General features: G+C 35.2%; 1 protein-coding gene across 1 annotated transcript in view; it reads left to right on the plus strand.

The window, feature by feature from the left end:
• The window catches only part of LOC136864567 (uncharacterized), a 200,255-nt gene extending 181,413 nt beyond the window's left edge, over positions 1-18,842 (plus strand). The window contains exon 11 of the mRNA XM_067141729.2: positions 18,170-18,842. Coding sequence (XP_066997830.2) covers positions 18,170-18,244 — 75 coding nt within the window. The 3' untranslated portion in view covers positions 18,245-18,842. The remainder of the gene's footprint in view (positions 1-18,169) is intronic.
• The last annotated feature ends 341 nt before the right edge of the window (positions 18,843-19,183 follow it).

Genomic DNA, 19,183 nt, shown 5'->3' on the forward strand with positions numbered 1-19,183 from the left:
GTGTTGTAGTGCTTTATTTTAAGTTTTCTTGATAAGTACTTTTTGTTGTAAGTATTCTTAGTTATACCGTATGCTCTTTCCATCTTTTGTATCCTCTCCTCTATAGCAGATTTTTCTAAACCATTTTCTTGAATTGTCTCACCCAAATATTTGAATTTCTTTACCTTTTCTATTTGACCAATATCCATTACTAAAAACTTTGGGGCACTTTTTATATTCGTCAAAAATTTTGTTTTCTCAGCAGAGATTCTCAAGCCTGTCATGTTGGCTATCTTTTCAAGGAGATTGACTTGCATTGCTGCATCTGTAAGGCTTTCTGAAAGTATGGCAAAGTCATCTGCAAATGTTAGGCAATTTATTGCAACACCTTTGTTCTTCTTCCCCAGCATGAGTGGCAATATTTTGGATTCTTTCAGTTTTTCATTCCAAATTCTTACAATTTTCTCCATGACACAATTGAAAAGGAGTGGAGATAGACCATCGCCCTGCCTGACACCTGTATTTATTTTGAAAGGTCGAGATACTTCACCCATAAATTTTACTTTCGAGATAGTGTCTGTAAGTGTTTACCATTTTCACACCAGACAAATGCTGGGGCTGTGCCTTAATTAAGGCCACGGCCGCTTCCTTCTAGGCCTTTCCTATCCCATCGTCGCCATAAGACCTATCTGTGTCGGTGCGACGTAAAGCCCCTAGCAAAAAAAAAAAAAAAGTGTTTCACGAATTAGGTTTGCCAATTTAGTTTCAACTCCAAATTCACGGATTACTTTATCTAGGGTTTCCCTATCAACAGAGTAAAAAGCTTTTTTAAAGTCAATAAATGTTACAACTATGTCTTTGGAGTTTATTAATCTGTGTCGAATTATAGATTTATGTTTATAATTAAATATTTTCATGAAATTATTTGTATTTATGTTGAAGACTGTGAGTAATTTAGGGATTTGTTCAATTAATGGGCTATTTGTGTCAAGAACATCGTTTAGATTACTATTAATGTTATAATGCTGGTCTAGAAAAATGTAAGCGTTTTCAAACTTGGTCATCAGTTTACTTTTGTTGACGTGTGTTATAATATGAAGGCCTTGTTCAATCATGGTAAATTTATGGCCAGTATCCTTCATATGATTGCTCATGGCGGAATATTTTCTATGTTTTGAAGCATTGTAATGTTCCAAACATCTAGTTTTGAAACTGCGTCCGGTTTGTTCTGTGTACGTAAAGTTACATTGGGCGCATTTGAGTCTATAAATTCCGGAATTCGAAAATTTATTGTGTATTGAATTTACAGTATTGGAGTTAAAAAATATATTACGATTCATGTTACGAGTTTTATACGTGATTTTGACGTCGTATTTCTTTAGCGGATTGGTTATACGGTATATAGCCGGGTCAGTAAAGGTAAAAGCAGCAAAATTCATTTTTTCGAGTTTTTCAGGAGTTAATTTTGAAGCGGCTTTTAGTTTGATTTTACCTATAATTTTATTGACCATATCTGGTTTGTAGCCGTTCAGTTCAGCTAGATCTTTAATGTAACCAAATTCTTTATTTCTGTTAGCATTAGACAGTGGGATTTTTAGAGCCCTGTGAATTAAACTGTAAAAAGTCACCTGCTTATGAAAATGTGGATGCAAGGAATCATTCTTTATAGTCAACGGAGCGGACGAAGGTTTCCTGTAAATTTGGAATATAAATTTATCCTTAGCCCTTGTTAAATTTAAATCCAAGAAATTCAGAGAATTATTGGATTCGTCTTCTTTAGTGAATTTGATATTATTGTCAAGGTCATTGAGGTACTTTAATATATTATCACTGTTATTTTGGTGTTTGTCAATGATAGCGAATGTGTCGTCTACAAATCTCAGCCACAATTGAAGACCATTGATTCTTTTAATTATCTTATTCGTTTCTAGGTTGTCCATGAAAATATTGGCAAGAATACCCAAAATTGGGTCGCCCATTGCGAGGCCCTTTTGATGGTAGATTTTGTCGTTAAAATTGAAAAAGTTATTGTTTAGAACAAATTTCAGTAGATTGATGAATTCTTCTATTTCAAATTTTCTTAAGTTATTCTGTTTTGAAAGATTAGTTTTAATGATGTTGATAGTTTCGTTTATAGGTATATTTGATTGATAGATAGATAGATAGATAGATAGATAGATAGATAGATAGATAATGCCTTTATTGGTGGCGAAGTTAGGGCTCAAGGCCCTCTCTTACACTTAACCACTAGACGAGTATACATGTACATAACTTATACAGTACTTACAAATACAAATAAAACAAATAATATTAATAGCAAAAACAATAGTAATAATATTAAAAATGACAACAAAAGAATCCTTGATTTTAAAATACACAAAGTAAAATACACTGCAATAATCCGTTCATTCATCCCATTCATTCTTTCGTTCACTCAACAATTATCCAGCAAGTCAGCAGGATCTACTCAACAAATACTCGCGGCACGCCACTTTAAACTTGCGATGAGAGGGATTGTCCCTAATGTTCGCAGGTAGCAAATTCCATGCCCTGGACGCATGGAATACATATTGATAATGTCATATGAAACCATTATATGATTGTGTTATAATTTAAATTTAGAGAGTTTTTTGCAAAAATCGATGGAATTTTTGATGTAGGCGAGGTTATTAAATTTAAAGTGTTTACTTAAGAAACTGTGTAAGAATTTAGAGACACTGTAGGTGGGGCTGTTTCTGCAGTTTATGATAGGGTATACGGGTACTTCGTTTTTATGAATTTTTGGTAAGGCTTTGGCCGTTGGTAGTTTGGGATTCATTAAAATAAGCTTGTGACATTCGTGTTCTTGTAAAAGAAAGGACGAATTTTTCAATAAATTCTTAAAATCTCGTTGGATCCTAGGGATTGGGTCTTTATTTGTTATGGAATATGTATTAGCAGAAAAGAAGTCTTCAGGTTTTTTGATGTAGTCATCTTTATTAAGCAACACGGTTGTGGAACCTTTGTCTACTTTCGTAACGATTATATTATTCTTCTTAATTTTACTCTTTATCTCGCGTATCTGTTTCTCAAGAATCGGATCGGACTTGGATCTTAGTTCATTTGCTAAAGAAGGGAGTTTCTTTTTTATTTCGTATTTGATGTCATATTGTTTATCAACGGGAAGTTTTGAAATATTGGACTCAATTTTGGCAATTGTAGTGATTAAATCGTTCGTATTATTAGGATTAGGCCAATTGAATTTTAACTATGACAAGTTCATTGAATTTTAACTAATGTCAAACAGTCTGTACAATCCAAATGTATGTCAGATCATTATGACTGTCTCGTTCTACAAAAAACTAACGTGTACTTTTTTAGATGAACACTAGTATTCATTCCATGTACATATAATACTGTGACAAGTTCGTTATTGAATTTTATTTGCATTTAAGAATTGCTATTTCCATAAACTAGATTTTATGACTGTTTTAACTTGTATTATTATACTTTAATAAGAAACCCTTTTCTGAAGATGCTTACAAAACCTAAGCGAAACATGTCCCATTTTAACATGTATGTAGTATTTGTATCTTAGATTTAGAGATTTTAAAGTATTGGAATGGTGGTTTTTAAATAAATTTGTTTGAAACTTTTACATTCTGTACTCCAATACGGCTATCATAATGAGACTCGTAACGTGTAATATAACATACCACTTAGTCGAGCAGCTCTCCTTTTTTCTCTCAATTCTACCCAAACTTTGCACATTTTTGTAACGCTACTCTTTCGTCGGAAGTCATCCAGAACAAATCGAGCTGCTTTTCTTTGGATTTTTTCCAGTTCTTGAATCAGGTAATCCTGGTGAGGGTCCCATAAACTGAAACCATACTCTAGTTGGGGTCTTACCAGAGACTTATATGCCCTCTCCTTTACATCCTTACTACAACCCCTAAACACCCTCATAACCATGTGCAGAGATCTGTACCCTTTATTTACAATCTCATTTATGTGATTACCCCAATGAAGATCTTTCCTTATCTTGCCTGCTGTCCATCTCATTACAGTTGCTCACAATCTTGTAACTTATTTGTTACTCTATAGAGAATAACATCATCCGCAAAAAGCCTTACCCCTGATTCCACTCCTTTACTCATATCATTTATACACCTACTCTAATTTTCTGAGATCTATTTTCTATAGCAACCCATTCAGTCACTCTGTTGTCTAGTCCAATTGCACTCATTTTTGCCAGTAGTCTCCCATGATCCACCCTATCAAACGCTTTAGACAGGTCAATCGCGATACAGTCCATTTGACCTCCTGAATCCAAGATATCTGCTATATCTTGCTGGATGTCTAATATAATCAGAAAGAATGCTTTCCCAAGGCTTACATACAATGCATGTCAATCTTACTGGCCTGTAATTTTCAGCTTTATGTCTATCACCCTTTCTTTTATACACAGAGGCTACTATAGCAACTCTCCATTCCTCTGGTATAGCTCCTCCGACCAAACAATAATCAAATAAGTACTTCAGGTATGGTACTATATCCCAACCCATTGTCTTTAGTATATCCCCAGAAATCTTATCAATTCCAGCCGCTTTTCTAGTTTTCAACTTTTGTATCTTATTGTAAAAGTCATTGTTATCATATGTAAATTTTAATACTTCTTTAGCCGTAGTCTCCTCCTCTATCTGGACATAATCCTGGTAACCAATAATCTTTACATACTGCTGACTGAATCCTTCTGCCTTTTGAAGATCCTCACATACACACTTCCCTTGTTCATTAATTATTCCTGGAATGTCCTTCTTGGAACCTGTTTCTGCCTTAAAATACCTATACATACCCTTCCATTTTTCACTAAAATTTGTATGACTGGCAATTATGCTTGCCATCATGTTATCCTTAGCTGCCTTCTTTGCTAGATTTAATTTTCTAGTAAGTTCCTTCAATTTCTCCTTACTTTCACAGCCATTTCTAACTCTTATCTCTTTCCAGTCTGCACCTCCTTCTTAGTCTCTTTTTATTTCTCTATTATAATAAGGTGGGTCTTTACCATTCCTTACCTCCCTTAAAGGTACAAACCTGTTTTTGCATTCCTCAACAATTTCTTTAAACCCATCCCAGAGTCTGTTTACATTTTTATTTTCCGTTTTCCACCGATCTTAGTTACTTTTTAGAAACTGCCTCATGACTGCTTTATCAGCCATATGGTACTGCCTAATAGTCCTACTTTTAGGACCTTCCTTTCTATCACATTTATTTTTAACTACGACAAAAACAGCTTCATGATCACTAATACCATATATTACTTCAGTTTCTTTATAGAGCTGCACCACATCCAGGATATTTTTCCCTCTGGTTGGTTCCATCACTTTCTGAATCAGCTGTCCTTCCCATATTAACTTATTTGCCATTTGTTGGTCATGCTTCCTGTCGTTCGCATTTCCTTCCCAATTGACATCTGGTAATTTCAGATCTCCCGCTACAATCTCATTTCTTTCCTTGTCGTTTCCTACATAGCTGATTATCTTATCAAATAATTCTGAGAGATGCTATTGGCTTTACGTCGCACCGACACAGTTATGTCTTATGGCGACGATGGGACAGGAAAGGGCTACGAATGGGAAGGAAGCGGCCGTGGCCTTAATTAAGGTACAGCCCCAGCATTTGCCTGGTGTGAAAATGGGAAACCACGGAAAACCATCTTCAATGAGGCTCGAACCTACTATCTCCTGAATACTGGATACTGGCCGCACTTAAGCGACTGCAGCTATCGAGCTCGATAAATAATTCTGAATCCGTGTCAGTGCTACCCTTTACCGGTCTGTACACTCCATATATATCAAGTTGCCTATTATCTTTAGAGGTGATCCTTACACCTAGAATTTCATGTTTCTCATCTTTAACTTTTTCGTAGCTTACAAATTCTTCTTTCACCAGAATGAATACTCCCCCTCCCACCATTCCTATCCTATCTCTACGATACACACTCCAGTTCCGTGAGAAAATTTCTGCATCCATTATACATACCTGCCAACTTTCCCGATTTAGGCTGGAGACTCCCGATTTTCTACATTTTTGCCGCCTCCCGATTATTCTATTATTTCTCTTGATTTTAGCTTATGTTTTGACGAACTTAATTTCTTATCAAATCCCGCCATTTCAGCTTTGTACGCAAGTGGCCGGAAGTCCTTCGCTCATTGGCCGCTTTCAAATGAAATGGCGACGTTTATTAACGAGAAATGCGCGCGAATGTGCGATGTTTGATTGAAACCTATATATCGATTGTCAGTCTCTCGTTCTCACGTGCTATGCTTGTTCACATCAGTCTAGTCGATTCTAGAGACTAGTCGCCAGATTTGTAGTCTTTTCTTAAGTAATTTAGTAACAGAATATCAAAGATAGCAGCTAGGGACTTTTCTAGAGATTTTAGGAGCCATTTGGAGACAATTCTGGCGAATTTTAATTTATTACTTGATAAATATAAGATTACACTCTGCATAATCGCGCGGGCGCGTGATGCAATATATTAATCCATGCATTTGCTAAGTAATGGCAACTAAGTGCATGACTGATTCACACGTGTGGAGCATGAGTTCATACATTTTCAGAAGGCTTATCAGAGACCAATCGTCTGTCACATACTTTCTGCGAGGGAATAGAGAGTGTAATTTTTAGCTTTGTAGCCTCGTATAGCAACAGTCACGTTTTGATACAATGTGTTATAATATACCGTAGAACTCCTGTATTGCGCAAGACATGTAGAGTAAGCAGTTAGAAATTGTATCTCCTGATTCCTCCCTATTTTTCCTGATTTTCCTATCTAAATCTCCTGATTTTTGGTTTTGTAAAGTTGGCAGATATGCATTATATCATTTCTCAGCCATGATTCAACTCGTATTACAATATCTGGTAAGTATATATCTATTAAATTACTCACTTCTATTCCTTTCTTTACAATACTTCTACAGTTCAACACTTACAATTTCATGTCATCCCTACTTGATTTCCAGTTCCCTGTTCCCTTATCACCGCTCCATAGGCCATCCCGTTTCCCTGAATGTACCTCCCTATTACCCTTCCAAACAAATTTCCTAACTTATACGTACCACTGCGGTTGAAGTGAAGGCCACCTGAGCGCAGATTCCTATCTCCTACCCACCCATTAGGATCTAGAAATTTCACTCCCAGTTTCCCCACATACCCACTCCATAGTCTCATTTAAATCCCCAATCACCCTCCAGTCAGTATCCCTCCTACACAGTATTCCACTAATAACAATCTCTGCTTTCTTAAACTTCACCCGTGCTGCATTTACCAGATCTCGCGCATCTCTAACTATGTTGTTACATATATCAGCTTGCCTTACGTTGTCGGTACCAGCGTGAAACACTACCACCTTCTCCTTCCCCTCCTCCCTCTCTTCTACTTTCCTCAACACCTGCCTCAACCTAATTCCTGGATAACATTCTATCCTGGTTGCCTTTCCTCCACACACTTTCTCCATGTGTCTAACGACGGAATCCCCCATGACCAGAGCCTCAACCCTACCCACCTCATTTGATCCCCTCCCCTCCTGGTCAGCCCTATCTTTCCTGATAGCTGCAGAAGCTACTTCCTCCTCCCTTTTCTCCTTCCCATGACCCTGTTCCACCTGTCTTTTCCTATCCTCTACTCTACATTTCCCTTTCCTAACTTTTCCCTTCCTCCTACTTCCACACATCTCAGCAACAGTTCCCTGTCCCTCATCTTCCCTCTGTTGTTCTACGTGGAGTGACTTGTACCGATTTTGCACAGACACCTGTCCTGAATTCTGATCCTGAATAGAGCCCTTAGCCTGCAATCTCCTTCCCCTTAGAACATTAGACCACCTCTCTTCTACAACTCCTCCCTTTCCTTCCCCTCCCTCTTGTACACCTACTGTAACCTGTACATTGTTTGAGGGAGTCCTATATTCCTTCCTGTCTTCTGTGAGAATCCTAATTATCTCCCTCAAACTCTCCAACTCCTCCCTCATACCCCTCAATGCCTCGCCACACCCACAGTTCGTAAACTCGTGCTCCTTAGCCATTCTTTACAGAAAAAATGAAAATAAAAATAAAATAACTTATTTGCAAAAAATAAATGAATGGAGGGATATATTGTCTGGGATAGTACGCAAAGATCACACAACAATAAGGTAATTAATATACGACTACACTACAATACTACTTAGTCGTGCTCTATTTTTTATCCTACAACCCCTAACGGGATAAAAACTGCTGTTAATTACTGAATATCTAAAGGAATACATAAGAACTACACAATTCCAAACTGCAATTAAGACTATCCTAATTACAACAACAGAATTTTAGTAAGAGTTTCTACAGATACCTCTACTACACCAGTACTACACAGATATTTTACAATAATAAGTACACTAAATTCTGATAGGATATTAGGCTACTCGTATACTACTTTACAGTACACCACAGTAATTTTTAAACTACTTTCAGATGTATCCTAGTTAGAATACCGGTACCGTATGTCACTACTAAGCACAAACAGAAATGAAATTTGCAAGAACTGCTGTACTCAATGATTACCAACAAAGCTAAATGCTTAGACAAATTATTATTAGAACTACGCTCTAATAGATACACACGAATATAGCAGGCAAGATACGGCACTATCTAAATATACTGTATCTATACTACAATGTATCTACACTACAATTTTCAGCTGAAGTGTGGTTATATGAACTTTTACTGCTGGTGGATTAGTATTATTTTCACTACTACGCGGCACGGAGAATAAAAGTGTCCTTAAATGCTGAGAATAAGAGGCTGTCTTCTATAATTTCTGTCAAAACCACGCCGGGGGCTTGAAATGCAATATTATTGGGATATAGTAATTTGATTATTAACTTTTACTCGATGAATAAACGAAGGTGGGAAGTACAAAGTATGCAAGGAACTGAGACTACAAATTATGGGAATAATGGATCAGCTGACTTTGTATTTATTTACACAACTATCATGTGCATGTAGCAACATTCGTCAACAATCCATAATTATCCATCGATGTTTACAGGCTTATCGTGTTATTTAATGTAATAAATTATTACCTTTGTGATAGTTTGAACGGATATCTGTACGAAATATCGGAAAAGTAGGGGCGGAAATTTCAGTGAGTTACAATTCCTTATGATAATCTGCCTTTGTAAGTAGGCTATTATACCAAAAAACCTACAGATATTTAAAAATATTGTTTTAAAAGTTAATATTATTACCTAAAGTATTTCCTAAACCTAAATTCGAAATAAAGTACACCTAGCTAGCCTACTTAACCTAGAAAACGTAATCTACTGAACACCAATTGAATTACTCATTATAAAATTCAAATAAATAATACTACTCCCAATTTCTACCAACAAGCACTAAACACCAATATATAAATAGCACTAAATGGAACACGCACACACAAAATTTAAATTTTAGTAGGTTTTTACTTTTTCACTACAATAATGCAAGAGCTCTCTCAACAGCCAGCCGTTCACAAGCGCATCCAAGGTGACTGACTGTGTCCATACACAAAATGAAGAGAAGCACTGACAGGGCCAATCTCTGTTTGAACACCAACCCGAATGGGGAATGGCAGTGAAATTCCAACAGGGTATCAGACGGCGCTGGTAGAACTTTGATAGAGAAAATTTATCCAGCAGACATACTGCTCAGAGATGCTGTGTGATCTAAGTGCATGCCAAATCAGTTCATGAGGAATGCAGTCAAAGGTCTTTTCTGCTTTTGACAAATCTTTGTTTGGCCTGGCGATCGCTATTATTTTGGTTTTCTTGAAAACTGGTGGTAAGATGCTTGTCTCCAAAATGTTTGAGAAAAATTTGGTAATTATAATTTATGATTTTCATTTTCCGTGTTCATTTCCCAGTTTCAGTAACCAGAACTTTATTAGGACTTCCCGCCTAATCAACACTGTACAAATTGTGGACTGAAACTAGTCCTACTTTTAATGAGGTAGAATAAACAATTCAGTCCTGTATGTTGGCAAGTCTTCTGATTGTAGCTGGTCCACAATGCTGTAGAAACTCGGGCCGAATTCCATCGATACCTGCAGCTTTCCTTGGTTTTATGCTCTCGAGAGCTTCTCCGGTCTCTTTTACACTGACTGGCCAAATTAATGGATCACTTGGATTTTCAAAGGAAAAAGCATGTTAAATCGTGAAACATTTGATTTATTATTTACGTATCCATGTAAATGTCATTGATGTGACATATCACTAATAATAGCAAATGTTATTCCTTACTTAGTAGCTTGATGATGATGATGATGATGCTTGTTGTTTAAAGGGGCCTAACATCGAAGGTCATCGGCCCACGTAAGTAGCTAACCCATATTTTGAGTGATTTAAGAGCAGCTGCTAGCTCTTGTTTGCAACTGGATATCATTTGCTACATGTGTTTCCTAAGGTCCAGTAACATAGTCCGAATGTCCCTTCAGAGATTCGGATAAGTATTCACATTTTGATAGATTTGTTGAGATGGTCCAATATTTTGAACTTACGGGCCCTAGGAACTTTATGTGTATTTGATCGATAATTATATTATGTACCCAGTATGAAATTGAAATTTTCAGAAAATGTCCTAAAGATAATTTTTCCATTTATTTTTTATGAGAATAAAGTTCAAAAGCCTGTGGCACTACAGCTCCAATAGGCCTTGACCTACCAAGTAAACATTGCTTAGGTTGAAGGTCTGCAGATTATGAGGTGATGCATAGCCCTCTTGGCTGTTATCCGTGGCTTTCTAGACCAGGACCACCGAGAGAGAAATTCATTTATTTCTTCTTCCCCCATTTGGTTGCTGCCAAAAACTGACAAAGCTTACATAAAAAGTTTATTGACAACTACAAGGGTCGTGTAAAATAAGTCTATAAATGATTGATATACCATATTTTAGCCTACTTATTACTTAATATGCCTTTGCTGGCAGGATGTAGTGTTTACAGTGCACTACATCTTCTGGTATGGGCTAGAATAAATTTGTTACTTTCATTGACCTGTCTCAGTCTTATCCTTGGCTTTGATAATATGAAAGTGACTGAGGTATGAGCGATTGTAGTAATGCCTTTCCTTATGCAGCCAGTCCCTGTTATGAATGGTATGAAAATATCGCTCATAGGGTCGGTTGGTGCATGCATTTCAGTGGGCTTGGCAGACTGATATGTAATAGCAACTTCTGTCTCAGTGAGGAAGGCAATGGGAAACTACCTTGCTCCTCATTTCCCTAGTATGCCGCTTCAGTGACACCTAGGCTATCTATGACAGCTGTTGGTGGAGCTGTAGAGGATCAAACCAGCCTTCGGGCTGAATACCCACATACATATTACTTAATAAAAATTGTATCAGTCAATAATTTTCAAATCCATGAGGAACTCCTTATAGTACAGAGATACAGCTAAGAGTATAAGTGATTTCTTACTATTGTTAACGAGCCTTTGAGGGCTGCTAACCCAATGTCCTTAATAAATTGATAATCCAAATTAAATTTCTTACAAAAGTTGTGAAATGTGTGTCTTGCTCCCATCATCAAATAGCTCCTTGATTGTTCTCATATAGGTTTAGTGTACCTCGAATCTGCCCTCAAGATAAATCTGTGACCTGACCAGGAATCGAACCCAGGGGCTTTGAGTTAGAGGCAGGCTCACTACCCCTAGACCATGGTGTCCGTTGCCATAAGACCTATCTGTATCGGTGCGACGTAAAACTACTAGAAAAAAAAAAAAAAGACCATGGTGTGGTTGAAGTTCTATAAAGCTCTGTTAAAATGTTGTTCAACCACATGAATACCATATAAATTGAATTAAAAAAAAAAAAAAAAAAAAGAGTGATTGTGCGGTTTGGGTCATGTAGCTGTCAGCTTGCATTTGGGGGATAGTGGGTTCGAACCCCACTGTCGGCAGGCCTGAGGATGCTTTTCCGTGTTTCCCCATTTTCACACCAGGCTGTAACTTAATCAAGGCCATAGCTGCCTTTTTCCGCACTCTAAGCCTTTTCCTGTCCTGTCATTGGCGTAAGACCTATCAATTGTTGTTTATAAGTTTCATTTCCGTATTGATAGATATTACTTTACAAAAAACAATATAAATATAAGTCACCACCTTATCAATACAAAATTTATTCACATTCAGCTAGTAAATATGGTCAAGACCGGTTTCGACCCCTAGGGGGTCATCTTCAGTTGACATGCATAAAAGATATATTTTACAAAAACATCACATATAATGATTAAAACTTAAATTAAATGGAACTGATCATAAATGTTGGTATGTATGTCTTGGTACATTTGAGCTATTGTATGTGTCAATCCTAAGTTTCCCAGCATACAGTGTCAAGGTAAGTAGTTAACTAATATACATCATCCATGAAATTACATGCTATTTTTCATGTTATCACTATCTAATTTGGGTTGTACAATGTGGAATGAGATATACATACATGTGTGTAAATTAATAGTAGTAAGTTCAGTAATATACATTAAAAATTGGTTCTTAAATTACATTAATTGATTATTGATCAGTCATATGAAAATGTAGAATTATTGGTTTGGACACTTGTGATTAAAATATTAGTATGCAATACCTTGTTGGCATATATCTTAAATACTAAAGTATCAGTTTATAAAGCCTATTATTCTTATTTTATGTCTTGGAATAGGGTTAAACTTTAAAAAAAACTATTTGTTGAGCATAGGCATTGGATAATCTTGTTAAATTGGACACATAACTAAAACAGTGGTATGTATATACCTTGTTAAAAATACATTGCATTAACATTATTAATATGTGGTGCTATGTATACATTGTTTGGGGTAAAATGGGGTTAACGAGGTTTTCACAACAGTATTTGATTAGTTATGATGTTCCGATATAATGGGTCCGTAAAAATATATAACTATATACAAAATTGCGGTTAGATAAGTATTTGTATAATCTGCTTGCAATTTAGGTAATATTTGGTTGTAATGTCTGGCAATATTTTAGGCAGCTACTGTTGTTAGAGCTATTAAGAGTCTTGAATATATTGATGGAGCATGTTCTTCTTTTCGTGTGCCGTAATATATGTAATTATATGTGATGTTTTTGTAAAATATATCTTTTATGCATGTCAACTGAAGATGATCCCCTAGGGGTCGAAACCGGTCTTGACCATATTTACTAGCTGAATGTGAATAAATTTTGTATTGATAAGGTGGTGACTTATATTTATATTGTTTTTCGTAACGTAATATCCATCAATACGGAAATAAAACTTATAAACAACCGTAGAAAAGCCAACCAGGCAAGAAAAATAGCACACAGATACCAAAATCTAAAAATTCAGATCACAAATATTGTCAAAAACATCACTTTCTTAAAACAATGTTTACAAAACAATCTAACTCCTAAATTTCTTAGGAAATATAATAATAAACATAGAAGCACCCATCAAACCCAAAATACACAAAACAAGACAAACCGAATATGGCTTAAGGAAGAAATTAAATTCATGTATAGAAAGAAACAACACCTCAACATACAAATGTATGAAGCACACCTTAAAGCCTCACATGAACTACCACACACATAATGGAACAACTTCCAACAAATAACTAATGAAAAGATAGAAAATATAGCCATACAGAAACAGAACACCCTGAATAAGAAACTCAACGCACTTAAGACACCACTAAACCAAACCAATCATACACAGAACAGACAACACACTACCGTTCTTACTGAAAGCAACCAACATATATTCCATCCGCCACTCAAAAACCTAACTAACACAGTATTCAATGAAAAAGAAACTACTATACTGAGCAAGGGACCGAAACATAACTGGAAAAACAATTCAATTTTTGAAAACATGACTATTATTACTGAAACGGAAGATGCTCTAAACAAAATACCTCAAGAAAAACAAAAAGAAATTAGATATGAAATTAAAAAAACTCTACCACAATATATCAATAAAATCACCCAAAAACCTCAAAATCAAGAAATCACAAACCAAATACAAATTAAGGTACTCAAAAATAAAATCCAGCAAAATAACTTACTAGTAACAAAGGCAGACAAAGGAAACACTACAGTCATTATGGATAAAGAGGAATATATAACAAAAACAAAAACCTGCTTTCAAGATGAAACTTTTCAAATTAAGACTAAAGATCCTACTAACAGTATCCAAAAGAACTTAAAAACTCTCCTAAAAAACATCAATTTTCTCTTGAACGAACAGGAAACTACAAAATTAATCACCATGAATCCAGGGATACCTACAGCTAAAGCTTACCCTAAAATCCGTAAAGACAACATTCCCATGAGACCCATAATAAACTACAGGCCAAGCCCTATCTATAAATTATCCAAATACATACAAAAATTCCTCAAAAAACATTATGTCTTTCAAGCAAATAAAACCATAAAAAACTCAATAGAATTTTGCAGTATTACTAAGAATATAAGAATAGAACATTTCTACAAGCTAGCAACATATGATATAACAAACATGTATCCTAATATACCCACACAAAAAACTATTACTATCATAGAATCCAATCTTTATAACCATAGTAAGCTAAGCAAATTGGAAATAGATGAATTTATAAAACTATTACAATTTGCTATCAATAACAATTATTTCAATTATTATATCTATCAACAGAAAGGATTACCCATGGGATCACCAATATCAGGCATAATAGCTGATATATATATATATGGACTATTTAGAACACCAAGAAATCAAAAAAATAGGAAATATCATCTATTGGTGCAGGTTTGTCGATGATGCATTCATAATCATGGACAATAGACATACTAATGAAAACATAATCTTAGAACAACTAAATAAAATAGATCCCCATATTAAATTTACCATGGACACTGAATATAACAACACCATAAACTACTTGGATATATCCATAACCAGACATAACAACCACCTAACATACTCACAAGAGAGCTGCATACTATAGTATGATTCACAGAGCATATAACATTCCACTTTCAAAGGAAAATCTAAATAAAAAATTAAACACAATCCATGAAATAGCAAAACAAAACGGATATAAAAGAGAAATGATAAACCGGATCATCAACAAAGTAAAAAACCAACCGAAAACCAAGCTCACCAGAATCACCAAAGATAAAAAAAGAATATGCACTGTTTACTTACAACAATAACCATATACATCCCATAACAAATATCTTCAAAAAACAAGGTCTAAAAATAGTATACAAAACTACACGCAATAACACCAACATACTATACAATTCCAAATCAGTTAATAACATAAATAAATACAACCACTCAGGAGTCTATCGCCTCAAATGCAACGACTGCCAAGCCAGCTATGTAGGGCTTACTGATAGGAGTTTTTTAATACGATATAATGAACATGAAAATGCCGTCAAACACAGACACTTCTCAGCTATGGGTCAGCACATTGACGATCAAAAACACAATTTCACGGACATTAATAGTGACATGCAAATCCTCAATATGAATCCAAAAAGTCCCTTGCTCAGTATAATAGAAGAATTTTACATAAATTTAGACAAATACGTCAATCCGAACTCCAACTTAAATGAAAGCGTAGACAGAAACAATATTCTTTTTCATGTAGTAATTCCCTTACTAAAAGATTTCTACCTTAAAAGAATTAATAAACAAAAATCCATACGTTCAAATCAACCGCCCCAAGACCTCCTCCCCTCCAACCCCACTCCCGTTACTAACACTCCACCCAGCCCCCCAAACCTCCCCTCTACCGTCGCCAACTACAATCTCAGAGCAACACGCATCAGATCTCAACAGGCAGCTACACAAAGTGCACGGTTCCAACACCTAACGTAAGTGAAACGACATACGATTTACTATTACACTTCCATACCATACCATTTTCACACTCATTATTTCTACTTCCAGATACTTTGTTTTCACAACATATATGCTTCTACGATAAAATCAACGTGCACCCTACCAGGACGCATAACATTCAACGCGTTCTTACAAATGTCACCAACTCAACATATTACGGCACACGAAAAGAAGAACATGCTCCATCAATATATTCAAGACTCTTAATAGCTCTAACAACAGTAGCTGCCTAAAATATTGCCAGACATTACAACCAAATATTACCTAAATTGCAAGCAGATTATACAAATACTTATCTAACCGCAATTTTGTATATAGTTATATATTTTTACGGACCCATTATATCGGAACATCATAACTAATCAAATACTGTTGTGAAAACCTCGTTAACCCCATTTTACCCCAAACAATGTATATATAGCACCACATATTAATAATGTTAATGCAATGTATTTTTAACAAGGTATATACATACCACTGTTTTAGTTATGTGTCCAATTTAACAAGATTATCCAATGCCTATGTTCAACAAATAGTTTTTTTAAAAGTTTAACCCTATTCCAAGACATAAAAAAGAATAATAGGCTTTATAAACTGATACTTTAGTATTTAAGATACATGCCAACAAGGTATTGCATACTAATATTTTAATCACAAGTGTCCAGACCAATAATTCTACATTTTCATATGACTGATCAATAATCAATTAATGTAAATTAAGAACCAATTTTTAATGTATATTACTGAACTTACTACTATTAATTTACACACATGTATGTATATCTCATTCCACATTGTACAACCCAAATTAGATAGTGATAACATGAAAAATAGCATGTAATTTCATGGATGATGTATATTAGTTAACTACTTACCTTGACACTGTATGCTGGGAAACTTAGGATTGACACATACAATAGCTCGAATGAACCAAGACATACATACCAACATTTATGATCAGTTCCATTTAATTTAAGTTTTAATCATTATATGTGATGTTTTTGTAAAATATATCTTTTATGCATGTCAACTGAAGATGACCCCCTAGGGGTCGAAACCGGTCTTGACCATATTTACTAGCTGAATGTGAATAAATTTTGTATTGATAAGGTGGTGACTTATAAAGACCTATCAATGTCGGTGTGATGTAAAGCAACTTGTAAAAAGAAAAATTAATTAATTAAAAATAGTTACATCAGTATAGACATCATAATCACACATGTTATACAGATAAAATGGAAAGTAACTTAATGCGAGTACACAGGCCAACAATTTCTCAAACCTTCAGTTACCATATGCAGGCATTTTGATTTGACATCATGTAGGGTGTCTGCAAGCCAATATTGATATGCCATTTTACTCTACCACATGATAGAGAAATGGATTTCTGTTGGACCTCCTGTGTACAATGTTACAATAGGACTAAGATGAATGTTTTGACTACTACTCTACCCTGAATTTCTCAAATAATTTTCAGCATGTTTATTTATCTAACCTATATTCATTTTCACATTATTTTGTAACAAACAGAATTGTAACTACACTTATTTTTGGATTTTGTTTCCCTAATTCGGGATAGAAATGAAATGTGTATATGTTGAGTACTCAGCCCAAGGTATGGTTGGGTTACTGACAGTTGTCGCAGATACCCTACATGTCGATGAAGAGATGCACTTCTTGTGATATAAAGAGTTGAGATAGTTTCCTGTTGCTTTCCTTACTGAGCCACAATGTCCTATTATATTTGTCTCCCAAGCTCACTGAAATGTACACACCCAAACCCGCTATGAGCGAGTCTTTCACCCTATTTATAATGGAGACTGGTCGGTGTGACGTAGAACAGATTGTAAATTGTAGAAACCAGTCAGCACTGTTGTAGAAGACTCGGTTGACATATTTTGGTAAAAATTATTCTCTCTGGGGAGGGTAGTGTACAAACCCATTACAGTATATCGTTCTTTCTGTCTGCCATTCCTCTTAGATAATTCACTGCTGTTTGTTAATATAAGAAAGGATATATGTCTCTTGCATTGCTAGAAAATCTTTCTAATTTGATTCTAGATAACAAATATGCTAGTGTCATGTATGGTCACAATCATGTTCTTTCATAAAACTGTACAGTATAGCATGTAGGCAGGTGCATGAAAGCTCAAAGTCCTTTCACGTGACATATCGTGTAGGAGCAGAGTTATCAATGGTTAATGGTAATTATTGTTTTAAGAGGACATAGTTATGAGTACATTTCTTTATTCTTGTGTTTTTCTTTCAAAATTTCAGGCACCTTCGCATTTGAAGAAAGGCAGTGTTACTACAGCTGAGAAGGAGAATGTCAGACCAGTCCAGAGGGTGTAAAGTTGATGTGAGAGGTTATTAGTTCATAAGGATATTTTATTCTTATGCATGAAAGGAAGGGTGTAGGGGACAGCCTGGCAGCTGATAAGTGGATATTATATACAGTAGTTACTTCTACTTCTCTTCATTCAGACCATCAATATCTGTGATATATTTTGTTTTAATTATTGTGCATCACAAATGTTGTACTGTAATATTAATAGTTTAGTTTGTAAATGACTCTAATGATCTCACAGTTTCACTGTGATTGTGATGGAGATTTATAGAATATATAAGAATTTTGTTAGGATGATAGTTGACTCTATTTAGAGATATAATCAGGGATTATAGAACTTGCTGGTTATAAATATGATGTTAATATAGGAACATTCTGAAAGAAAATGCAGGATTATTTACCATGTTAAATAAACTGCATTATAAATGTACCGAATAAGCTAATTACTGTTTCAGAGTTGAAAACTTCATAGTTGTTCTGTATTGAACTGAGAATCACAAAGGTAAATTGAGTTTAAAGGTTCCACCTTGTCAATACAATACGATTCTGTTGTAGAGGATTATGTTACAACATGTTTATATTGGTACTGGTTTCGACACATTTTTTAGTGTCATCATCAGCCTATCACATAATCCGAGCAAGAGGACAAAAAAAATATATATATATACATACAACAATATACATACATTGATACAATTCATGTAACGAAAGTTCGCACTTAAAAGTAATGATAGTCTTATGTAATGTTGATGTAAGACTATTGCGCTGCTAAGGCGTTGTAACCAGTGTGAACTTTCGTTACATGAATTGTATCAATGTAGGTATATTGTACATATATATATTTTTGTCCTCTTGCTCGGTTTATGTGATAGGCTGATGATGACACTAAAAAATGTGTCAAAACCGGTACCACAAGTTGTAATATAATCCTGTACAACAGTATT

This window comes from Anabrus simplex, chromosome 1 (genome assembly GCF_040414725.1).
Source record: "Anabrus simplex isolate iqAnaSimp1 chromosome 1, ASM4041472v1, whole genome shotgun sequence".
Lineage (NCBI taxonomy): Eukaryota > Metazoa > Arthropoda > Insecta > Orthoptera > Tettigoniidae > Anabrus > Anabrus simplex.